The sequence below is a fragment of the Pleurodeles waltl genome, chromosome 1_1 (assembly GCF_031143425.1).
Source record: "Pleurodeles waltl isolate 20211129_DDA chromosome 1_1, aPleWal1.hap1.20221129, whole genome shotgun sequence".
Lineage (NCBI taxonomy): Eukaryota > Metazoa > Chordata > Amphibia > Caudata > Salamandridae > Pleurodeles > Pleurodeles waltl.
The window spans coordinates 777,800,424-777,826,877 of NC_090436.1; the positions used below are offsets into that span (position 1 = coordinate 777,800,424).

The window sequence follows — 26,454 nt, forward strand, 5'->3', positions numbered from 1 at the left end:
CATAAATTCACAAGAACTTACAGAAGTAGACTAAGAAATCGTACTCCTAGAGAATATTTGTGAACTATATTTTAGCATGAGCAAATATTGTAGATTGGCTCATGTGAAAATCTATTGAGCGTTTATAAGTTCACTTTCTCTCCAACCACTTTTTTTCCCAGCCCTGAAAGAACTTCTACTTCTGCCATTGTCAGGAGTATATTTCCTTCCTTTCTCATTATGGGAAGAGATTAGAGAAGAGCTGGTGAAAATCTTAAAATATGCAAGTTAGTAGGTTTGCAGACTCAAAAGCATTCCGGCCCTAGAACTATTACTTACTGCTTCCTCCAACCCCAGTATGTAGATCTGCTGAAACGGGGCAAAATAAGGAAATTGCTATAGTAGGGAATTAAATTACAAGCATTCATGCCCTACTATAGTAGTAGCCCTGGCATTATCAAAGAGGCTAATATCAGAGCTCATACATAATGAGACTTCTGCCATAATTTGTCACCACACTACATACCACCAAAGGGACAAGTAGATTTTTTTACAGGAGAAGTAGATTTAAGAAGCAACCTGCCCCATGGACAAGTAGATATTTTATTAAATTCCACACCCCCAGTTACTTGTTTACCTGCGTCCTTTTCCCTTGAGGAATTCCGCATTAGTGGAGCTACATTGGTAAAAATGAGTTACTCAGAAGTTTGGCTGTGTGGGTTCTTCTTATCTGTTTCCAAGGAAGAACCCCATTGAAGGGGCTTTTGCTCTTTTGGTTCTTTAGAGGCTTGCATCTTTATACTATTGTATGCTTACTGTTTGACTTTCCTATCACAGAGGACTCCCATTATCTGTGCGTGGCTCATTAGTACTAATACACTGAAAAAATGTGCTCATTAATCTCTGTTGTTCATTTGTAGAAACAATTAGTGGTCCATTTTACTCATGAAACTGAGCCTGACAAGTTTTTTCTTTAATGTTTCAGTAATTCAGTTTAAAACTAATTGTTACGTCATGAGGATTTTTATAGAGCCTAATCACTGTGAGGGTATCCTGGTGCTTAGCAGGTGTGTGGTGCTAGCTTCGAGGGACCTTATTCAAAGAGCTAGGTCTTCAGCTTCTTGCAGAATTCAAGAAGTGATGAAGAGGTTGTAATGTGTTGTGGGAGGTCTTTCCACGCTTTAGTTGTAATGTATGAGAAAGCATGGCCTCCTATTCCATGCTTTCGGTGTATTACAGAAGAAAGCATGGTCTCCTGTTCTGCTTGTGTGTATGCTTGGTACTTGTGCAAATGAAGGTTTGTCTGAGCTCAGGTGCCTAGTGGTTTGGTGGGACTGCACTCATCTGTTGAGTTAGGCGGGACGTATGTGGTGTGATGCTTTGTGTGTATGGGTAAGGAACATGAACTGTGTGCACCGTTGACCCGGGCGGACATGTTTAGCCTGCCACCAGGCACGGGTTCCATAGTGAGGCATCTTTTCTGAAGATCACCACATTGGTCATGTCTATGTTGAGTTTGAGGCAGTCAGAATTCATCCAGGTGGCTACTCCAGTCATGCACAAATTGAAATTGTTTCTGGTTCTGAATGTTCTATCTGAGAGGGACAGTGTCAGTTGTGTGTCATCTGCGTAGATGAGTATGTTGTGTTGTGTGTGCGGATGCAGTATGCCCGCGGTGTGATGTAGATGTTGAAGAGGGCTGGGCTGAGCGAGGAACCCTGTGGGACTCTGTAAGTGAACTTCAGGGGTTCTGAGGAGTATGGTGGCATGATGACTCTTTTCTTCCAGTAGGAATGGTGCAGATCCATTTGAGGGCGGGTCGTTGGATGCCAGCCTTATGAAGTTGTCTGATCAGAAAGGGATGGGAGACTGTGTTGAAGGCTGCTGAGAGGTTGATAAGAATGCGGTTTCTCCTCTGTCGAGGTTCATCCAGATGTTTTCTGTCGCTGCAGTGAGGGTTGTATCTGTGACCTAAAACCTCATTGGTTGGCATCGAGGAGCTGGTGTTTGGTGAGTTGGTCAGTGAGGCAACAATGGATTGCTTTTTCTAGGATCTTGGCAGTATATGTAGGAGGTAGGTTGCGTTCATGAGTATGGCTGGCTCTACAGAGTGCTTTTTCAGTAGCGTATTGACAGTTGCATATTTCCGGGATTCCAGAAAAGTGGTTGTATCAATGGTGGTGTTCAGGATGGGAGTGAGGGCTTTACTGATAGTGGTTGAACTTTTGTCGAAGGCATAGTTGTGGCAAGAGCCACACAGGGCTCTGGAGTTGGTAGTCTGTGGTAGTAGGTTCCATGTTGTCCAGGTGATGCCTTTGTTCGATACTGACAGACTGATCGCAGAGTTGGCAGGGTCCAGTTGAGGGTTGAAATTGATGTAGATGGCTGTGATTTTGTTGCAGAAATCTGATAGGCTGTTATACCGTTCTTAGGGAGTGGCAATTGCTGATAGTTGCTGCTGGTGTGGTGAAGTCCTTGATGATAGCGAAAATATCATTGCTGCTCTTCAGGCTGTTGTTGATGTGCTCGGCTAGGGTCTTCATTTTTGTTTCTCGGATTTGCTGGTGATAGCATCTCTGGATTGATTTGAATTCTTCCTTGTACAATTCTCTGTGGCTCGCTTTCCACCTCTCTTCCAGTTGCTTGAAATGCTGTTTGGTCATTCAGATTCAGGGGCTCTATAAACAGAACCCTTATATTAATGTCAGGCTGTTTGTTTGGAACACAATGGCTTGGTAAAAGGGGGTACCATTGTCATGCAGGAGTTACAGAATTGTACTACTCTTATAAATCCAGACCAGGGCTATTCACTGTTTAATGAAGTCTCCAGTGCAGGTATTTTTTGCTTAGGATGAAGAGAAGAAAGTAAAATAATAGAAGAGTTTCTTGTCCTGGGAGGCAAGCCAAACATTTGTTCCTTCCTACCGGGTGGATAACATACAAGATCTCAGATTAGGAGCCAGGCATCACAGATGGTGAAATTTAGGTGTGGGCAGGAAGGAATCCCAAGCAACTCTCACAGCTAGCAGACAAGAAGAAAAAAGATGTGTCTTATATTCAAAGTTCAGAGTTCCTTGGAAGTGCACCTAGAAGACAGCGCAGGAACATTGAAGTGTTAGCCTTCACCACGGTGCAGAAGATGTAACATAAATGTAGGCTTTGCAAGATTTGTAGGTACAGTAGGAGTAATGTAATGGAATCTTAAAGAGCACAATGTTATCCAATTGTTGTACTAGTGTCGTAGTTTGGACTCTTGCTCTGGGCAAGACTGCTGGTTTAAGGATGACAGTACTTTTGTTTGTAGGCGACTGCGTCTTTCCTACAACAAGTCGCAACTGTTATCCCAACCTTACCAGCTCACTAGCAGCACCTCACCAGAAACACAATAGTAAAAGGTGATTTATGGCAGCCGTTTACGCACGGACTCAAAAATAAGACATCTCAGGGAGTGTCGAGGTTAAACGGAGATTACCCTTTTCTCACAGATATATTGGTGGTCATTACGACCTTGGCGGTATAAGGCGCTTACCGCCGTGCAGAAGACCGCCAATACACCGCCGCGACTGCGGTAGACCGCCACAGCTATTATGACACACATCTCGGAATCCGCCGAAATTCAGACACCCACACAACACCGCCACACCAAAGGTCAGCGATAAACATGCGGAAACAAATCCTCCACGCCAACAGAAACACGCCCATGCTATTACGACCCACGAATCCACGCGGCGGTCTTTCAACCGCGGTATTCCATTGGCGGTACACACCGCCGCGCTCAAAATACACACACATATACAAAACACTGCCACATTGGACAATTCCAAATACACACACCTGATACACATACAAACACCACTCCCACACACCCAATACAATATAAAACACACACCCACATCACACACAAACCCTTACAACCACAATTTCTGAGAGAAGGCCAGAGAGAGACAGCACAGCATAGAGAACCCCATCACACAGAGGCACACTACACCATCACCCACACAGCACCCACGCACAAAACACCACATACCACTACACTCACCACACTCATCAACACATACACCACCCCACACATCACACACACCACCCCATGGCACGCCAAAGACACCCCCGCTTCTCCGAGGAGGAGCTCAGGGTCATGGTCAAGGAAATCGTCCGGGTAGAGGCACAGCTATTTGGCTCACAGGTACAGCACACATCAATAGCCAGGAAGATGGAGCTATGGCAAAGAATAGTCGACAGGGTCAACGCTGTGGGACAGCACCCAAGAAATAGGGAGGACATCAGGATGAGGTGGAACGACCTACGGGGGAAGGTGCGTTCCACGGTATCCAGGCACAACATCGCGGTACAGCGGACTGGCGGCGGACCCCCTCCTCCTCCCCCACAACTAACAACATGGGAGGAGCAAGTCTTGTCCATCTTGCATCCTGAGGGCCTCGCAGGAGTCGTTGGAGGAACGGACACTGGTAAGTCAAATTTCAACTATCATATCCCCCACCCTACCTGCATGCTATCACACCCCCCCACCCTCACACCCTCCCCTATCACTCAAAATCCTCACCTATCTACCCATGACACCAACCACCCATCCCAACCCCAAAACCTGCATGACCTAACTACGCATGGATACCCATCACTAAAGCATGTCCACTGCACAGACCCACAACACCCCCCAACTATCACCACACAAGCCCCCACACAGGAATGCCTGCACTGGGGTACACGCACACCCAAACATTGCACATCATGAAACACACACATGCAATAATCATGTACTCATACCCCCGCAGGAACCCGAAGGAACGTCACCACACAACACCACTCCACCCCCAGAAGAGGCCCACAGTGACGACAGCAGCTCTGCCCCACTGGATCTTGATGACCAGCCCGGACCATCGTGGGCCTCAGGACAGTCAGTTCCCCTTGCCCAGCCACTGCCCAACACCGAACTGCCACCCTCTGGGAACACCAGCACAGCACCCACCCAGCGGGCCCAAACCTCCCTACCCAGGACAGGTCAATCAGCGGTTTGTCCACCACTACAGGGCACCCAGGCTAACCCACCACCCCAACAACAACAGGGACCTGGGGGCAGTGGTAGTGGGCACACGGTCCAGGGGACGGAGGCACAGGAACACAGGGGAACTGGGAGGGCTGCTGTGCGTCAGAGGGAGGACAGGCCAAGGGAACCTACTCTCAACAAGGCCCTCTCCTCCATCATGGGAGCATACCACCACTCCCAGGAGACGATGGCAACGGTACTGGCCAAGTTGCAGGAGACCCTGCGTCTGCAGGAGGAACAGTATTTGGGGTTCAGGGAGGAGCTCAGGACCATTGGCTCCGCCCTGGACACCATTGTAGGGGTGCTGATGGACATTCAAAAGACCTTGAGGGACACCGTGGCACTCCCAGGGGCCCCTTGACACTAGCCACAACGATGAAATGCCCACCACCTCCGCCGGCGCTAGTGGACAGGAGGCACCGCCACAGGACCAACACACCAGCACCCCATCCCCTGCAGACGGACCACCACCATGCAAGCGGGCCCTGAGATCCAGGAACAGGACAGAGCAAGATGGCAAGACCCCCGCCAGGAAATAAGACCACCCTGATCGTCCTCCCACTGTCCCACTTTGTTAACCTGTCCAAATCGGAACTGCCCCAGCTCCACTTCCAATGGCCAGATGTGCAATGTACCTGTGAGACTAATAGACTGGACTCTGCCATGGACATTCCTCCACCATCACCCATCCCCATTTCACAACCCCCCTTCATTGTTATGCACTTAAATAAACACCCTTGAAACACTAATAAAACTGGAGTCAGTCAATGATTGTGAACTTTGTATTGTCAATTACAGTGTTAAAAAAGGTTACCCATTGGAAGGCCAACATACCAATGTCACACATCACAAGTCTTTCAAGGGTGCTGCGTCTGTCTTGTCCGCCAACGGTAGCGGTATGCCATGCACTAAAACTCTCTTTCTTCTGTCTCCCCCCTTTTCCTGCTCTCCCTGTCCTTTTGTACATCAGCATCAACAGGCGGAGGTACAGTGGCACCGGAGCACGAGGGAGCTGCATCCCACATGGCCATGGAGGGCCACACCACAGACTCTGAATTCACCAGTGGGACGGAGGGCGAGGGGAGCTTCACGTCGGCCACCAGATCACCATCCAGCGACACGGACTCGTCCGCCGATGGGAGCTCCCCTGTAGTGGCGGCACCATCTGTGCGCCCCACTTCTACAGGTGCAGCCGCCACCTCCCCTACCAGAACTGCCCTCCCAGCAGCCCCTCCGCGTGTGTCCCGTGCCCGCTCACCCAGGAGGGTGGGCATCACCTTCGCCCCAGGCACCTCAGGCCCTGCCCCAGTCACCCCTGCTGCCCTCAGTGAGGAGGCCATTGACCTCCTCAGGACCCTCACTGTTGGGCAGTCTACTATTTTGAATGCCATCCAGGGTGTAGAAAGGCAGTTGCAACAAACCAATGCATTCCTGGAGGGCATTCATTCTGGTCAGGCGGCCCTTCAGCAAGCTTTTCAGACTCTGGCCTCAGCACTGATGGCAGCCATTGTCCCTGTCTCCAGCCTCCCCCCTCCAACTTCCTCCACCCAGACCCAATCCCCTGTACCCCAGCCTATCCCAAGCACACCTCTAGACCAGCATGCACACACGTCAACACACAAGGGAAGCTCAGGCAAACATAAGCACCACACATCCCACAGGCACTCACGCAAGCATCATATCCATGCAGACACACCAACATCCACTGCCTCCACTGTGTCCCCCTCCTCCTCGTCTCCCTCCTCCCTCCCAGTCTCGTCTACACTCTCACCTGCATGCACTACCTCTACAGCCACTACTACCATCACCAGCACACCCAACACCACACCCTGCTCATGTGTAGTCACCATCCCCACTACCATTCACACGTCCCCTGTGTCCTCTCCCAGTGTGTCTGTGACGCCACCTCCCAAGATACACAAACGCAGGCACACACCCACCCAACAGCCATCCACCTCACGACAGCCTCCAGCCCATGCACCTTCACCCTAAGTCAGCAAACGAACACCTTCTACAACCACAACCTCTTCCTCCACTCCCAAACCCCCTCCAGCTACCCGTCCCAGTGTCTCCAAGAAACTTTTCCTGTCCAACCTTGACCTCTTTCCCACACCTCCCCAACCCCGTCCGTCTCGTAGGTCCCGAACTAGCACCTCAGTCACAACATCTCTGGGACCAGTGGTGCCTGTAGTCACCAGAATCTGGAGTGCACCGGCCACCAGAGCAGCCAGTGTGGCACGGAGCCACAGCACAGACAGTCCCCCACCTGTCAAGCATCAGAAGTTGGCCAGTGCCCGGCGGGAGAGGGGGAAGACTCTAGCCACCAAAGCCACTCCCAGGGGTACAGGTGGGAGTGTGGAGTCAGCTGCGACACCTTCCAAGGTGGGGAAGGGGCACAAGAAACTCAGCAAGCCTGGGAAGAGCAGCACGGCGGAGAAGACCGCCATCATCCCCGCTGCCCAGGAGGCCACCGCCACCAGCCCTGCTGCCCAGGAGGCCAGCACCAGCCCAGCTGCCCAGGAGGCCACCGCCAGCACAAGCCCTGCTGCCCAGGAGGCCACCGCCAGCACCAGCCCAGCTGCCCAGGAGGCCACCGCCAGCACAAGCCCTGCTGCCCAGGAGGCCACCGCCAGCACCAGCCCAGCTGCCCAGGAGGCCCCCGCCAGCACCAGCCCAGCTGCCCAGGAGGCCACCGCCAGCAGCAGCCCATCTGCCCAGGAGGCCACCGCCAGCACCAGCCCTGCTGCCCAGGAGGCCACAGCCGTCATCCCCGCTGGGACAGAGAGGACCGCCAGCACAAGCCCCGCTGGGCTAGAGAGGACCGCCAGCACAAGCCCCGATTGACTACAGAGGACCGCCAGCACAAGCCCCGCACAAGCCCCGCTGGGCTAGAGAGGACCACCAGCACAAGCGCCGCTGGGACAGAGAGGACCGCCAGCACAAGCCCCACTGGGACAGAGAGAACCGCCAGCACAAGCCCCGCTGGTACAGAGAGGACTGCCAGCACAAGCCCCGCTGGGCCATGAAGGACCGCCAGCAGCTGAGTCACTGCAAAGGAGCCCGCCGCTCCAAGCAACGCTGAACAGGGCACCACCGTCTCATGCACCGCTGAACAGGGCACCGCCGTCTCAAGCACGGCTGAACAGGGCACCGCCGTCTCAAGCACGGCTGAACAGGGCACCGCCGTCTCAAGCACGGCTGAACAGGGCACCGCCGTCTCAAGCACGGCTGAACAGGGCACCGCCGTCTCAAGCACCACTGAACAGGGCACCGCCGTCTCAAGCACCGCTGAACAGGGCACCGCCGTCTCAAGCACCGCTGGCCCATTAGCGCAAAGGGCACTGACACTACTGAGTCCGTCACGGGCAGAATGAAGCACTCTGGGCACCATGCCCCCTCCAGAACCAGTGGAGAGATCCATTCCACTACCTCTGTCCTTGGCAGGATGAAGCACTCTGGTCACCATGCCCCCTCCAGAACCAGTGGAGAGATCCATCCACTACCTCTGTCCTTAGCAGGAAGAAGCACTCTGGGCACAAGGCCCCCTCCAGAACCAGTGGAGACTGTTATCCACTTGAGAGACTGTGGCTTTGCACTCCCCAAGATGGAACAGTGGGCGACCCACCCACTGTAGTGACTTGAGAGACTGTGGCTTTGCACTCCCCAGGATAGAACAGTGGGCAACCCACCCACTGTAGAGACTTGAGGGACTGTGGCTTTGCACTCCCCCGGATATGGCAGTGTGCAACCCACCCACTGGAAAGACTTGAGAGACTGTGGCTTTGGACTCCCCAGGATATGGCAGTGGGCAGACCACCCACTGGAAAGACTTGAGAGACTGTGGCTTTGTACTCCCCAGGATATGGCAGTGGGCAGACCACCCACTTGTGAGACTTGAGAGACTGTGGCTTTGCACTCCCCAGGATTGAACAGTGGGCATGTGGCCCTCTCGTGGATTTGGCGTTGTGCACTCAAGCGGCTGAGGTGCCCCCCCTTTCCCTCCCCCTGAGGTGCCTGTTTTCTTGCTCTCTGATGCCCCTGCAGTGTTCTCTCCGTCATGGTCGGGGATCTTGTGTGGGCCTCGCCCATACCTTGGGGCCCAGTGTTCCACAGACTTAACTGGAGCACTACCTGGACTACTATTCTTGGTGTATATTTTGTTAATGGTGTATATATATATTTTTGTGTACTTTATTTTAATATATATTTCAATGGTTACACTCATTTTCTGTTGTCTTGGCATTCTTCCGGGGGGGTTGGGGGTGTAACTGTGATGTATCAATATGTATTAGCGTGTGTGTTGTCGTGGATGAGGGTGGGGGTGTTGCGTGTGTGTGTCCCTGTTTTTTCCCTCCCCCCTCCCCTGTGTCGTAGGTGCAGTACTCACCGTGGTCTTCGCCGCCGGCATTCGTGCTCCTGCTAAAGGAGCAGGAAGACTATCGCATGGAGAATTTGGAGTTACGGGTCCAAGGTGTCCTAGTTCCTCGTGGGGTGTGTAGAGGTGAGCGTTTTCCCTTTGGAATCCTGTTTCCGCCGTGTTTTTATCCACGGTGAATCCGCACCGGAAAAGGTGGCGGATTAGTAGGTTGTGATACTGTGGGTGGTACATTGTCCTCCACCTGTCTGTTGGCGGTGACCGCCGCGCTGTTTGTTTGTACCGCCGTGGCGGTCGGAGTGTTAAAGTGGCTGTCTTTGTTGGCGGTTTTCGCCACGGTCGTAATTGCAACATTTTTACAGCCGCCCTGTTGGCGGTCTTACCGCCGCTTTAACACCGACCGCCAGGGTTGTAATGACCACCATAGTTCTTTACTGAATCAAAAGCCAATGCAGAGAATCCAGTGTAGTAGAGAATCCATTGTAGTAGATTAAGAGGAATCCTGTGTAGGGCCAAATCTGCAACTGTATTTTGAATGCTCTGGCGCTAAACTATAGTACCATCACAAGCACCCAAAAACATATAGGGGGTCATTATGACCCTGGCGGAAGGCGGAGAAGGGGCGGTAAGACCGCCAACAGGCTGGCGGTCTTTTTTTTAGTATTATGACACCGCCATGGTCATCTGCCGGTTCCCTGCTCCGCCCGCCATGGCGGAGACGACCGCCGGGCTGGAGACCTGGGTCTCCAGCCTGGCGGCCGTCACTATACCGCCGGCGGTATTTTGACCCGGCTGACCGCCATGGATTTCATGCGGTTTGAAACCGCCATGAAATCCATGGCGGTATGCACTATCATTGCCAGGGAATTCCTTCCCTGGCACTGATAGGGGTCTCCCCCACCCCCCACCCCCACCCCGACTCCCTCCCCTTCACCCCCGACCACCCCTGCAACCCCGCAAAGGAGGCAGGGCCCCCCTCCCCATCCCGACCCCCAACATCACATAACTCACACACACACGACACGCATGCAGGCACCACCAACACACACACGCACACACACCGACATACATGCCAACATCCACACACACAGTCAGACACGCACACCCACATTCAAAATACACGCACACATCCATACAGACATACCCACAGACATACACGCACTCATTCCCAAACAAGCAACACCCCCGCAAGCATACACGCACTCACACACCCCCTCTACATACACAGACGCACACCCCCATGCACGCACACAACACACAACACCCCCCTGCCCCCCAAACCCTAACGGACGATCGACTTACCTGGTCCGTCAATCCTCCGGGAGGGGACGGGATCCATGGGGGCTGCTCCGCCGACACCACACCGCCAACGGAACACCGCCACGCCGAATCACAGGACGTGATTCGGTGGGCGGTGTTCTTTTGGCGTGGCGGTGAAGGTGGAGCAACCTCCACTTCCCCGCCGCCCGCCAGTATGGCTGTTGGCGCCTCTCCATCCGAAAAAGGATGGAGAGCAGCCAGCAGTCATAATACGCTGAGCGGCAAACCGCCACCACTGGCGGTCTTCTGCACGGCGGTCCCTCGGCGGTCTTGTAAAAAGACGGCCGAGGTAGTAATGACCACCATAGTCACAATAATCCAGGTGTCTCAAAATCATTGCCTGGATTACCAAAGTTCTTGTGTGGGATAGTAGAGCAAGATTTTCTGCAGCACTTTTGTGAGCGTGAAGCACATTGCTGACAGCTGATAAACCTGAGCATTAGCGAGAGATTCGATTAAAAATAAACCCTAAATTGTGTACAGATTATACTGGTACAGGGGCAGTACCTAGTTAAGAAGATCAAAGGTTAATTGAAAGAATCTGTCGAGGACTTGTGACAGGGGTCAGAATTGAACTTTGAGGATATGTCTGCTTGCCAGTGTGCTTCTGTGAGCATACATTCTGGAAAATTAGCTACAGCACCAAGAGAAAAACTGTCCAGTGAGACAATTAATTTAGCGTCATCTGCATAACTCCTAAATCAGAAAACAAAAGAGCATATGAGTGTAGCCAAAAGGCAAACATAGATGTTAAAGAGAGCATGACTGAACTAGAAACCATGTGTGAGCCCCTGCTGCACAGTCACAAACCAAGACCAATACAGTAGCAAGTAAACAGCTTGGACTTGGGAATTCAGACAGGGTTTGATCCAGTTCAGTGTAGATCCAGAAATGCTAATTTAAATAAGTCTTTCTGTGAGTTTGGAATGTGACACCACATCAAAAGCAGCCGACCAGTCTACTGAAAGCAGAGCAGATGTATTACTTGCATCTGCTAGCATTCAAAGGTCGTCAAAATAGATACCAGAGCAGATTCTGTACTTTAGCCCAGTGTTGTATATCTTCCACTGCTGCTTTAGCTTCGATAACATCTCCTAGCCTGTGATCAATTAATATATTCAATTGTATCATACATTTGTCACTCCAAACCAATGGTGACACCTGACCAAAAGGAACAAGATCAGGTGTATAAACATTAAATCTAAAATGGGTACAGCCCAATTTTTAGGTCCATGAACCACTTGCTAGCAAGTCAGCTAATGCATCCACAAAATCAGTTTCATGTCCTTGGGGGCAATACATCTAAGGCTGTTTTAGTTTCCCGCGCAACAGTAAATCCCAATAATTCAGCATTGGATAACGAACGGAGTCTAGAGTTTTGACCTTAAGCTGTTCTTTGAAAATAATAGCTAAGCCTCTCCTCTCTTGGCAGACCATGACAAATGAATACCCTTAAAGCCAGTTGAGCAAGCGTAGCAATATCTGATGTCAATCAGTGATTTGTCCAGGTTTCTGTAGTAAATAGAAGGTCTAGATTAGAGAGCATTATAAAATCTTATATCTCTAACACATGTTTTACCATCGACCTAGTGTTGATTAGGCCAGCTTTTAAGTGTGATCCCTTCTTATCTGTGATGGAAGCTAGAATGCATGTTTTAGGCCTTAAGACTGTGACCTGGAGTATTATAATCATCCCTTCTCAGCCCAAGTTTAGGTCAGCAGTAGTCAGAGTCTTCTCTAAATTAAGATGCATAAAGATACCGTAGGTGCCAGCTCTGGAAACAGAGTGTCAAGTGACTATTTGAAAAGGTCTGTAGTGCCATCGGGCCAGCACATTACTCAACAGCAAATATCCAGCTCCATTTCCACGCTGTTCACAATTTCATTGCCATAGTATACCCATTAGTGTTATGTAATTGCAAGCAACTGGCCAGGTCCATTAAACACCATGGTGGTAGGTATATGACTCCACCTAATCCTAATGAAACTCTCTCTTAGGGCACAGTGAGAGAAGCTCCTGGAGGTCTATCTTTCCATAAGTTGGTGACAAAATGCTTAGAGTAAAAACAAGGATAAGACACATCTGATGCCTTTTTTCCTTGTCTGTCATCCCTTCGTTTAATTAAGTATCACAAGCTTGGTGCCCCAGGTATAAAAAGTTAAGGAGGGTATGTGCTTCACACTTCAACCAAAATGGTAGATGGATTGAAATTCCATGGGTCGAAGCATGGCTGTAGAAACAAATCTGAGAAATTATATACATGGGGGCCGACCAATAGTTTGTGGTGATTACATTGTTACTGGGTGATGAAATGACCAACATATTTGTAGCTAAATACTGAATATATTAAAATGTGTTTAATCATAAATAAACTTTAGAATCTATTTTAATTACATATTGTGAACATCTGTTCTTTGCATCAAGGCGATTTTATTCCTTCTTTCCTCCTGTTAAATAGGTTGTAATGTCACTCTGAACCTGTTCTATCTGTTTCAGTGAATTTAATGTACAGCAAATTAGTATAAATGTTGTCTTGGTGACATCAGATAATGCAATATTCGTTTATAACAAAGCACTGTTCAGGGGTTTGCATTATGTCTGTCAGTTTGTGGATTTTAAGTAGAGTAGACACAATATTGAAACCTTGTAACTTTAATTGTTTGTGTGTTTTTAACAAGCACTTGTTTGACTGGATTACTGCTTTCCCTAAACAAGTGATGGCAAAACCAGTAGGTGTGGTGTTAATATGCCGATGTGGACACACACAAATGTTTGCATGTGTTAGCAGAGTAAATCACATCAAATACTAATGCACATCAATGAGGATGTAGATTGAGTGATCCACTCCTGTAACAAGTCAAACCAGAGAGCCCCTGATCAACTCAAACCTCACAGAACATGTAATTCCATTCTGTGATAGCCAACAGAACTATTTCAAGACATGTCGCGGTCTGGAATGACCTTAAATCTCCTAGACCCTGCTGTATAACATTATCGAAAATATGTGGGTTTTAAGCTGGACCACAGTGCTTGCATTCTTTCAGTTCATGCTTAATCTCATTAGGGAGGATGAAGTTCTTCATGAAGTTAGCAAATGACAGGCTTTGAAACTCATGGAAAGCTTGTACATACCTCAGTCCTGCAAGCCTTTATTAGAAGTCCATCTTGAATCAAATGTAAGCCTTCGAGGAATCTTTCTCAAAGATACACTACAACTGCCATTACTAGATTTCATCTTGTTGGACAGTAGTTGTTGAATAGACTTTCACAAAGGTGCAGTACTACCAGGCATTACTAAATGTTTTCTTAAATAAGACTCAAGCCATTGCTGTACCAGGCTGCAGTATCTTCGGCCTGGAGGTCCCATAGGTGTCTCTGGGTAGCACCCCAGCGGCTACACCAGTTCTACTGCTTTTGCTTGGCAGAAGGCAGGCTATCTCAAAAGTGGCAGAGCCTCCTTTTTCATAGACTTAGAGATGAGAAGGCATTGGAACAGAGCAGACCCTGTTACCAGTAATTAAGCAAGCAATTTGCTGGTCTTTGTAAAGAGTTAAAATAAAGAGTTGTTTCTGTTTGATTGCACCTGGTACTCATGTCAATATTTGTTGAACTCTATACTGGCAATGAGGCAGTTCGACATCGATGTGTGTGTCTGTGAGTACTCCAAGTCAGCTGGCTGTCACAGTTTGCTGTTTCTGCAGTAATTTCAAAGTGGATGTGACTTTGCCGAAGGGGACTGTGCAGAAGCCTGTGGTGTGGAAGATTCTACCAAAATTGACCATTCAGCGGTAGATGCTGTTGCACTGGGCATGCCGCCTCCTTTCCACACAGATGAATGGGGAATTCTGGGCCCAAGATGAGCACATTGGTTGAAGCACGTCCAAATCTACATTTATCCTGTTGGCATTACAGATGAGGTATAAATGAAAGGACACCTGTTTTCTCTAACTACCAGGACATTGCCTGTGAACTCTCTTTTGGTGACGATGCAGAACTGAAGTTGAGTTTTTTCAAAATATCTTCAGTTCATAGTTGGATGTAAATCCTCTAGTTCAAGAGAAGAACTGTTTCGGGAGCATAAACAACATGGACATTGTGCCCCTACCCTGAGCAGTTCTATCTGCCCATGTTTTGGCTTAAGAAATGGATCACCAACATACTGTGTGCAGCTGTAGTGATTGTCCTCTTGCATCAAACACCTGTGGACATCAGCATCAAGAGGAGACTGACCATGCTGCAGATACGGACAACCCCATGCGGGAGACTACCCACCACTTCAAGAGAATTACAATGCATCCAACAGAAAAGGACATATCCAACTTTGTCATTCCAGATACATTTATCAGTCCAGGTTTCCTGTGCATCCCACAGCCTTTGCAAAGGAAAGCAAATTAACAACACCAACTGAGACAACTAACTGAAAGGGGCTCTAACAGCAGCTATCGTACACATTGAGAGCATACACCACCTTAAATTGCGAAAATATTCTTTAGCCACAATAGTCTTGTTACGGAGGATGATGACATCAGAGAACCAGTACCAGATATTGACATTGATGGTATAAACATTTCTGTTTTGGTTGATGCAGGAGACAGAATCATTTTGATGATAGGCACTAAGTTTGACAAGTTGCAGAATATTTTCTTTCTCAGACCACTTTTCAAATGTGTGCCTTTGGCTTGCAGGAGCTGTTTTCAAACTGCATTATCCCATGATGTCTGGCAAGTAGAATTTTAAAGATTTGTGGTTGCATTGGATGCAAATATAGACAGCATTCTGAGTTTTCATATGGCAGTTTAACTCGACCTGCTGCAGGTAGTATAATTAATTGTCCAAACTGAGACATCGGAATATTTCAGTGTCACCAAACTTTCATGAACTGTTCTCCAGAATGGGCAAACTCAAAAGAGATCTGATTCACCTGTACATAAATGAAAATGTCAAACCAGTAGCTCAATAGTTCAGGGGGAGACCTTTCAACATTTAAAAGCAAGTTGAGTTTGAGATTATTCACCCTTTTCAATAGGACATCATTGATCCTATTAGGTGTCCAACTCTGTGCCTATCCGCTTTTGTTCCACATAGCGAACAAAGTGTGGCAATTTGTTTAATTCACTGTGTGTCCTTTTTCATTATCATCGCATTTAAAAGATCTCTGAAATACATCAGTTCATTGTGTGCACTGCACAAAGGTCTGTGTTTTTAATACAGTACTGCTCCACCCTCTTTGGTGTCAATCATAGTCTCACCTAACCAGCAATGAATACTGTCCGAAAGAAATAGTATCTTGCTCTACCCTGGGCTACAAACATTTTCATTTGTTTCACTTTAGAATGTTGTTCATGATTGTTGCAGACCATCTTGCCTGTTCACCATCTTTGGATAACTGAAAGTGCGAATGCTTCCACGGATCAATAGGAAGGACCTTCTCTTGCAAAACTATAGTTTCCTAATTGTGTGGAGACCTAGAAAAGAGTAATACCCTACTGACTTTATCTCCCACTTTCCGTTACTCCACTGTTCTCCAGATCCATCCATTGCTCAGGAATACCCGTGGTTCCTGGTCCAACGGCTTCCCTCATGGTGCTGAACAAGAGGGACGTCATTTGTATTTCAGCTGCTAACCCACATTCACTGCTATTTCCAGACTCTTCGTCTAACATGGATGCTGAGGCCTTGAAAGAGTGAAAAGGATTGACAGACAGTGTGACCTATAAGAACTAGTCCTTTTGCACTGTGTATATGGGGAACTTTCTCAGCATTATTCTGGTCTTCTGCAAAGGGGCACCTACCTCATTGTTGGAAATGGCCCTTTTTGCAGGGTTATCCCCAAACCTTTTGCTTTCTTCCTCCTATTTTTTCTGATTTGTTTTTCCTGGTTTTAGGACTTTGGGCAGTTTATTACTGCTGACCAGTGCTAAATTGCTGTCCGTCTAAATTGGATTGGTGATTGGTTTCTCCATGATTGGCATATTTGATTTCCTTGTAAGTCTCCAGTAAATTGCACTAGAGGCACTTGCACGGTAAAGGGGCAGGACAGCACATGGGGGGGGCAGCGACAAAAACATTTAATTAAAAAAATAAATGAATAAAAACTTACCTGCTCCACTGCCGTGCCGCTCCTCTCTCCTGGTCACAGCAGGCAGGCAGAAGCTTCCAGCCTGCCCTGTGGCCAATCCCGACTCTGCTCAGAGCAGCGTTAGGATTGGCTGGAGTGCGCATCCAGGGCGCTCCCAGACAGACTGGAAGTCTGTGCCTGCTCTCTCCAGCCCAGCAACACAGTTCCGGATTGGATAGAGCACAGTGCAGATGTGTGTTTGGCCGACCAAACACTCATTTGCACTGAGGACAGTGCACTCCACTTCGTCCCCGTCATCCCCCAGGACCTTTCCCATTTAACAGTGGAACGATAATAAACACAGTTTATTATTGTTTCATTGTTTGGAGAGGGGTGGCACTCCGCTGCCATAGAGGAGGAGCGCCCACGGATTAGCAGTGGGTCTGCAGCACTGATTGTGCCACCCACATGAGTAGCCCTGTAAAACATGTCTCAGACTTGCTACTGCAGTGCCTGTGTGAGCAGTTTTAAACTGTCTGTTCGACCTGACAAGTGCACCCACTTGCCAAGACTAAACCTTCTCTTTTACTACACATAGGTCACCCCTGAGGCAGGCCCAAGGCAACTCCCTGGGCAGGGTGCAATGTATTTAAAAGGTAGGACATGTAAAGGTGTGTTTTACATGTCCTGATTGTGTAATACTGTTAAATTTAGATTCCAGTAATGCAAGGCCTATATTTCTACCATAGGTTAAAATGGGGATTGCCTGGAAATATAGTTTAAGTGTAATTTTCTCATTGGGAGCAGATAGAGATATGGAGTTTGGGGTCTCTGAATTCACAATTTAAAAATACATCTTTTGGGGAAGTTGGATTTTCACTAGTACGTGTAAAAATGCCACTTATAGAAAATGGGCATTTTCTTGCTTAACCATTCTGTGACTCTGCATGTCTGTAGAATACACGCCTGGGTCAGAATGACGGTTGGACTGTTTGTGAATTTACTCTAGATGGTCACAGAAAGGGAGCTGATGTGTGCCCTGCATTTCCTGATGGGTCTTCCTGGGTTAGAGTGGTGGGAGGAGCTGACACTTGCACCTGAATAGGACTGTGCCTGTCCTTACACAAAGCAGTCTCCAACTTTCTGGAGTGTGTCTGGGGCCAGGGCAGGGAAAGGCAGGGTCTTGTGCACTACAAAGACTACTCTTTGAAGTTTGACTACTTCAAAGACAGAAGTGGGTATACGTACTGGGCCTCTGACCCCACAAAGTAAGAACTCTTCTGGCCTAGGACATTCTGCCAGATGAGGAGCAGGATGCTGTAGGAGGGACTGCCATTCTGCCTGTTGCTTTGTTGTGCTGGCCTGATGCTTGTTGCTTCTGTCCTGGGAGTGAAAAGACTGGACTTTGCTTTTACATCCTGCTTTCCAAGGTTCTCCAGGGGCTTGAACTGAGCGTGCCTCTTGGTAAGAAGTGTCAGGGACATTAAAAGACTTCATCTGCCAGTGCCTGGGCTCTTCTGCTGAGAGTCATGACTTGCCAAGTTGTGCCAGCTCCAATCCCTAGGCCTTTTGGAAGTGTAAGCTGATGACCTGAAGGAGAAAACCCATACACCGATTCACTGTGATGGACAAAATCGGCACAGTGCCTGTCCCTCAGCTGGGGAATCAACGCTGCGCCTGTCTCACGGCTGCCAAACCGATGCAGCACCTGTTTCACCGGGGCTCCATCAATACACTGTGTCTAGATTTTCCATGCATCATCCCCGGGGCGTTAATTTCTCATCGACCCCCTAACCGTAGTAAGAAACCGAGGCTGCTTGTCTAGAAATCAACACATTGCCTTTCCTCTGAGGAAAGAAGAGACACATTACCTTCCCTGCCAGTAAGGAACCCATGCATCGCCTCTCCTGTTAGGAAAGACTCGTCGCATCAACTCCCCTGCGCAGTAACGAACCTACACATTTTTACTGATCCTGAATAACTTTAAGTTAACATCAAGCTTGTGTATGAACTGGTCTAAGTCATACCTTTTCCCAGTACACCTTGCTTTTGTGGAACTCACTATATATAGTGCAGCAATTAAATGGAAACCTACAACTTTCTGCTATTTGGAAATTACCATATATCACTCCAACCTCGATTTACATGATGGTAATCTAATGAAAACAATCACCTCACATAGGTAACAGCCCTCCTTTTGGAAATCTTTTCCTGTATCTGCAATTTGTAGAACTGCCTTTGCCAGAATTATTATGCTTCCCTTGTTATGACTTCTCAAACTTGCCTCTGCAGTTTCCCAGGATGTTGGGAAATGTAATTTGGAATGTCAGTAGACATAGGGTGTCATTCATTAGCCAAGCTAAATACCCTAGCAGCAGGGAAGCCTAGGAGCTCCTGAGATTTTTTTAACTAAGCAGTGCAATTCAGCAGGTTTTCTGTTGGTTGGCTGACCAATCCCTGGCAGAGAGGCATGCACTCAGCGCAAAATAGAAATAACAACTTTTTATTATCTAAAGCCTCACTTCTGCAACATTATCTCTGTCAGCTCGCTATATACTGGTATTAAAGGAGTCTTCAAGTCAGCGGTCATTTAATCTTTTGTGCCCCTCTAATTCCGGTGCAGAGTATTCCTAGATATAGGTGACACCTTTCCAAGCATTCATAGGAACTTTGGGAGGGTGTGGCCCTTTTGACTGTGAGTGACCTCTTCCAGGATGGAACCCTTCTTCTATTCTGTACGTTAGTGAAACAGTGTGACCGACACATGGGGCACTTTCTGATTTACAGCAGACTGGTCTGGGCTTTGCACACTTATTGGGCAGTAACAGACACAGAACCTCATATCCATGCTACATTATGTGCTGGAAAAAGCAAGTAACTTGGCTTAGGAAGTCTATTGACGCTCATGTAGCGTTTCCCTTACAGGCCCTAATGAATGTTGGTAGGTAGACATAGATAAGGCCGTTAAATCAGAAGGAGCGGAGCTAAATCCTAGCATATCCTCTCAAGATATCAGTAACGGTTGCTTTGAGTATATATAGTTTAATATATTGCACAGGGCACACAGTGACCCCTTTGGATATTCAATAATATCTACCAACCGCTACTCCCTAGTGCCGCAGATGTTACACACCTATGGCCGGCATAAGGCATATGTTCTGCGATAGTCCCCACATCGCCTCCTGCTGGAGAGAGGTGTGTGAAGCTCCTTAACTGCCACTGGATTTAGTCATTTGTCTGGGTTTCAGTGCTGACTCCTCACACTTTACAAACGTCCGAGAGGCAGCAGAGCTGGGTCCACGTTTGTTTTCCTCAGCCTGCTGTTAGCCACAGGCCTGTAACCCTAAGTGAAAGTCTGAATCCCCAACAATGGGACAGTGGCTCCAGTCAGTTCAGAAATGGTCTGAAGCGAAAACATAGCACTACTTAGGGAGGAAGGTAGAGGTCTCTCGAAATAGCCTGTCACGAGGCACTAGAACGAAATAGTGCTTGCCTTTGCAAGTGATAACAAGAATTACATTAGACCCCCTTGAGAAATGCTAATCTTAGAGGGATCGGTACACCTGCTAAGTGATTTCAGTAGCGCTACTCTTTCATGCTACCTTTCTGGAAACCTAGTCCCAATCTATAGCAGCATGATAGTCTTTGTGTATCCTAGGTGACACCAGCTGTGGTAGGACTAATGGAATGCCTGTATGCTTCAATTTGCCTAGGACCCAGTGGAGTTGAATCATAGTGTATTCTTTGTGCCTGACTGAGTTATGTTTTTTCTTCTGTTTTTTTTTTCTTTTGGTTGTTGTTGAGTTAGGTGTACAGCTGTGCCATGTCATATCAATGATTTAGACAGCAATTGTCGTTCTCCTAAAACCAACAAAGGTCCTTTGAAAAAAAAACACAGGCATACACTCACAGCCCATGCATGATGTATTTTTAATTCATGCTGTGAAATTACGTTTACACGAGAAAACTGTCTTGGCATGGTGTGAGTGGCTGACATTTGTTTGATTCTCTGATATTGAAAGGTGTAGCACATTACAGGGCCTGCGGCTGTCAGTTGATATCACAACAGTTAAATAAGTATTTTAGATTAGGTGCATCAGAACGTACAATTCATTTTTGTATTCGAAGTGGGGGTTGGTCCTCTCTGAAGAAATTGGGTTGTGTCTGCCGTTGTGTATTATTATGCATGATTGTTGAGTGTGTAAGCGTGCATAAGGTTAGTTGTGTTTTTAAGGCAGCACGGCCCATTCATACTGTGCAGAACATGGAATTGTTCACCTCTCACTGTTACTACGCTGTCTATGGGAAGTGGTATAATGCCCCAGCGATAAATAAGGGTATGTTGACCTTGGTGACAAAGACTATTGCACATGTACATGCCTTAACGGGTGGGGGAATGCATTACTTTTGGTGTGTAAATTATGGTTTGCATGGCTGTTGTGCTATTTATGAATTGTGTTCCTAACCATAACTTGTGAAGTTCAGTGTTTTTTTTAGGTCAATTCGTAACCATAAACGCTCTTTAACTGTGTTTTTACATGAATTTCTGAGGTTTTCTGTAGTGTTTTTTTAAACATAATTTGAAGTGTTATTTCCAAGCCAAATCGTTACCCTAACGTTTGGTCTTTCAGTGACATGGTGGTGGTGGTGGAGTGTGTGGGTTTGTGGGGGTGGTTTTTTTTCAGCTGTCTTGGTCAACAGTTACCTTCAAGAGGTAGTGAGTGATTGGCAAATGACAAACGCCCTTTCATAGTTATAGACCACCTACTGTTAACAAAAGACGGAAATCACAGCAGCATTAATTTCAGCCACTTGAAAGATTGGTTTAACATTCACCACGGGAACAAGGGAGAAATCAGTTTGTGTGTTCCCCTTTTTTTCTGTAGACTGTGTTAAAGTTACTGGGACATACATCTGCAGCGTCTTTTTATTTCAATTTGTAGAGTTTTGCATGTTTACGTCATTTTGAGTTCTTATTCTCTCCTGTCTGCGTATTATAGTTCCTTTTCAGAATTACTAACTCATGCACTCTGTTATGGCCAAGCTTTTCCAGATGGGTGTCTTTGTTGCTGTTGATAATGCTGTACTCAGGACTTTAGATTGTAGGTGACCACCAGAGGACACAGACCCACCCTTATTTTTTGTTTTCTAAGCCTTTAGTTCCAGATAACACTCCAGTTTCCGATGAACTACCAAAAAGTGCTGCGATGACATGCCGTTTGGCGCCCTATAAGTGCTAATTACCATGAATAATTAACTTAAAGGCTGCCATCTGGATATGATCTTACACAATTATGTTTGTAGTAGAAATTGCTGTGTTCTCTTGTTTCTGTGGATAACGCTTTCGGCACCTGTACATTTGTATCTCATTGCTTGACTTCAGATTTGTGACGGTTCTTGTGTCATAGTTGGACTCTTGCTCGAGGCAAGACTGCTGGTTTAGGGACAACAGCACTTTTGTTTGTAGACGACTACTAGGCCAATCCTACGACAAGTTGCAGCTGTCGGCCCAACCCTCCCGGCTCACAAGCAGTACCTCACCAAAAACACAAGCAGTAAAAGGTGATTTGTGGCAGCCTCTATGCATGGACTCAAGAGTGTGACATCTCAGGGTAGTCGTGGTTAAACAGAGATTACCCTTTTCTCACATGAGCTACATGTCTCAGTCAAACACAGGCAAGGAAGGAGATGCAGTAAAGTTTTCAATAGATTTTATTGACAAGACTGCAATGTACTGTAAATTGCATGGGTTGCATTGACTAGGATAATGAACAATGCAAGAAACAGAATGGTAAAAATGAGAGTCATGAATACAAAGACCCCCACCATCTTGCAATAACTTGAGAGGTGAAATAGATGCAAAATGAATCCTAATACCCTAGCGTGATGAACCTAATCTCTAACTGAAAGAGAGCCAGGTGTGTTACACCAAATCTGCCAGTACCATGTCCATGAGAAGAGCCCCCCCCAACCCGCATTACCTTGGAATGAGGTCTCTAGATCAGACTCCGTGGTGACACGAAGGCTGGGTCATGCTTCAATGCAACATGTGTAGTATAGGTAGCGTTGATGGCGTCTGGTAGGAATCCCTCTGATAATCTTGTCTGTGTGAGATGTATTTATACAGCTCTTGTAGGACCCTTGATGCAGGTATGTTTCCAAACAATAGATAAAATGGCATGCTTGGAATGGCAAATATATGCACAATTTTCTGAAAAGGTACATTATGTTACTGTCACACAAAAGTGGGACAGTACGTGATGTGAATACCTACGTATCTTATTTATCTTTGACACTGATAGTGACACCTTTGCAGAGTGGCACTAATAACGTGAAACTAAAACATCTTCCTAACTATAAACGTAGCAGCCATTTTGGCAGAAATAATTAAATACATGTGCTCAAACAGAGCAAGCAAAGTAGGTTAAAAGATACTAGGAGATGGGGGCACAGACCTGCAAGCCAGAAGGCTAAGCTAACTCCTGATTCCCATTAAAACTAAATAGAATCCACTTCACTTGTTTGTTTAGGATGGAAACTTTGTTGCTTTAGTTTGCTTGGGTGACTTGTGGATTTGCAGTATTTTCATGTTTTTTTCTGTGCCTTGTGCTGATGTCAGGGGCTTTTTTTCAATGAGTGAGTTTCAAGTGTATAGTTTGATGAGAATCTTCACTGTAGACAGTGTGGAAAATACTGTAGTTTTTGCGACAGCTTAAGTTGTCTTACCAGACTCTTATTTTTTGCAAACAATGAATACATAACGTACATACACAGAGGAGCTTTTGGACAGCAGACTTCATCTTTTGGTTGGTTAAACTGTCATCCCACAGCCCACTTTTCCTATTGGCTCCTTTAACTTTGAGTGACTGCACAAAGCCTGTGCACATTGTTGATGCCCACCTAAAAACAGTTCCTTTCTTATCAGTGACAAAGCAGTTTTAAGTAGTGTTTCATATTCATTTTGTTAATTTAACAATAAAATCCGGTTATTTATTTTGCCTGCACTTCAGCCTCCCAGTGAGAGAGGGTTTTATTTTCTGTTAGCTTTTTAAGTTGCTTTTATGAAGTGTTTAAGTGACCTTGTGAGATTGTAGCTGCCTGTGATTTTATCATAGGTCTCCCATTGTTAGGACAAGACTGCTGGATTAGGAGTGGCAGCACTACTGTTTGTGGGAGACTGAGTCATGCCGCACCATCTTGGCAGCTGTCGGCCCAACCTTTTTAGCTAGCTAGCAGCACCTCACCAAAACCTGAAAGAAAAGGTGACTTGTACCATCCTGAAACATGACACTCTAGGTCTTCTCAGAGGAAGTCATGGTTGACAAGTCTCATCCCTTTCTCTCGTTAGCAAAAGGTCTCTTACACACACATACGCCAAAGATAGAGTTGCAGGATGGTTTTCAATACAGGTATTGAAAAGACTGTAATCTACGATAAAATATAAGGGCTGCAATTATTAGGGCAACAAGAGATAACAGTATTAGAATGGTGGGGACCAGCAAGGAGAAAATAAACAGTCCCAACATATTGGAATAACATACATAGATACGTAGATGAATTCTACCAAACCCCTAACTCCTAAGCGAGAGCATGGAGGTGATAGTCCAATCTGTCTGTAATTAGTACATGAGAGGAGCACCCATACCCATTACCCGAAGGATAGGGGTCTTCCTGCAGTCTCCCGGGATGGCTGTAGAGAGAGGTCTGAGGTCAGCAATGAAATGGCATTCAGCATGGACATAATCCTGACTGGAATGACCTCCCTGTTGTCCCTTCGCCTGTACAGTGTTTTTATAGGAAACATATTTTTTGTTCCATGAAAAAGGCCTGACGTGGGCATGTGCCAAAGTGTCGAACTCTTTACATACTCTTGTGGAGACAATTGCTAGCTGGATTATCATGCACTTGTTCGTGTGAACCTTGGACAAGAATGCACGGTATGATGTTGCGCACAGAATAATAATAACAATGCTTTTGCAGAATCACAAATTTACAGCTGAGTAGTATGTATGTAAAAGAGCACAGGCCAGAGGATTAAGCTAAGCTAAAATATGTGTGCCCAAGCAGAGTGTAGAATGAACCCACGACAATTTCAGCACTTGGTTAGATTGTGTCTTATTCCTATCTGTATCACAAACAATAATACCTAAAAATAATGCATTGTGTATCTGGAAGGCTATATCCTTTAAATACATCACTAGTAAAACAGTCATATAATTGAATGTTTTTACATTTAAATTTTTTTATTGTAAATATAAAGCAGCCATGTTTAAGTGGTGGCATATTTTCTTTTTTCCTTATTTTCTGTGGCATATACTTCCAGTAATGTTTTTAAAAAAGTAACCACCACGCCAGTATGCCAAGGCTGAACCCATTAGCTTTGCCAGTGTTTGTTTCAAAAATGTATTCTGTGAGTGAAAACTCTCTTTCGGTACCTTCTAAGATAAAAATATTTGACTTTCATGGTAGGATGTTCTATTTGAAATCTACGATATGCTTTTCATTGTAAAAGTTCCAGTTGTGTAATTATATCAACACAAGATATGTAAGTGTTAAGTTTTAGTTTTCTTTTTCTTCTAGGTAACAACGTGCACTTCATGCATCTGGATAGCAACAGGATGGACCACATGCCAATAAACTCCCTTTTGGATCAAGCTGGAGTTCAAAATGTAGATTTCAAGCCCAGACCTCGGATTATGGATGTGTAATTTGACACTGAAACCTGCTTTGCAGACATTGTGTGTGATTTTAGATGGCGTCTTTACTGCATTCTACATCGATGAGAGGCCAGAGTCCACACGAAGCAAGACTGAGATATTATTTTATGTTATTGAGTACAAAAACACAGAGAAATCCGAAAATATATATCCACTATTTATTTTCTTAAATTGAGACGTTATTTATAACTTCTGACCTAAAAGCTGGCTTTTGGAGAGGGTCTTGATGACTGTGTTTTCAAGAACTCAGTAGGACATAGGTGACTCCCCACTCTTCATCACATCTGTGTGAGAGAGGCTTAGTAGTATTGTTGAGCCGTCTGTTGCCATGTTTATTTTGACAGCCAAAACTGTTTGAGTGTATTCCCTTTCACAGGAATGGCCCCAGCTGATGGGCCTAGATTGTGGTTGTGGTGGTGGCGGAGGGTGGGGCGGTGAGGAGGTCATATTTCGCTACAATACTGTTGTTTTCTGTCTGCTTTGGCACAAATCAACCGAAAAACTCCCTCACTGGCCCAGAATAGCTACCAGTGCTTCAGACCAATTCGAGCATTTCCATCCATTAAATTTTGATGGCTTTTTCAGTAGAATGTTTTTTCTTTCTAAAGTGAATCCCAAAAGAGACTTCTCTTCCTGCATCCCTTATCATCTTGTTCCTCTTCCTCATCACAGCCCGTAGAAAAGGTAAATCATCCACAAAGAATGGCGTCTAGAAGGCAAATTTGTTTTTTTTCCTCTTTTCCCAGATCCTTGCCCCTAAGCTTGGGTCTTATGCCATGGAAGGAGCTGATCTAGAACAAAAAAAATAGTTTTTCCTCTCTCTTATTAGGGTCAGTCAGTAAATTGTTGTGCAGGTAAGTTGTGCTACTTTTGATGCTGTCCCTTTTGCTTCTCTACAGATGGATTTTTGTATTAAAACTCCAAACATTTCTGCAGGACTGT

General features: G+C 46.5%; 1 protein-coding gene across 2 annotated transcripts in view; it reads left to right on the forward strand.

The window, feature by feature from the left end:
- The window catches only part of PRXL2C (peroxiredoxin like 2C), a 74,430-nt gene extending 48,328 nt beyond the window's left edge, over positions 1–26,102 (forward strand). For both annotated transcript variants that reach the window (XM_069227716.1, XM_069227706.1), the window contains one exon: positions 25,376–26,102. In XM_069227716.1, the coding sequence (XP_069083817.1) occupies positions 25,376–25,503 (128 nt within the window). In that variant the 3' untranslated portion in view covers positions 25,504–26,102. The remainder of the gene's footprint in view (positions 1–25,375) is intronic.
- Positions 26,103–26,454: the final 352 nt, after the last annotated feature.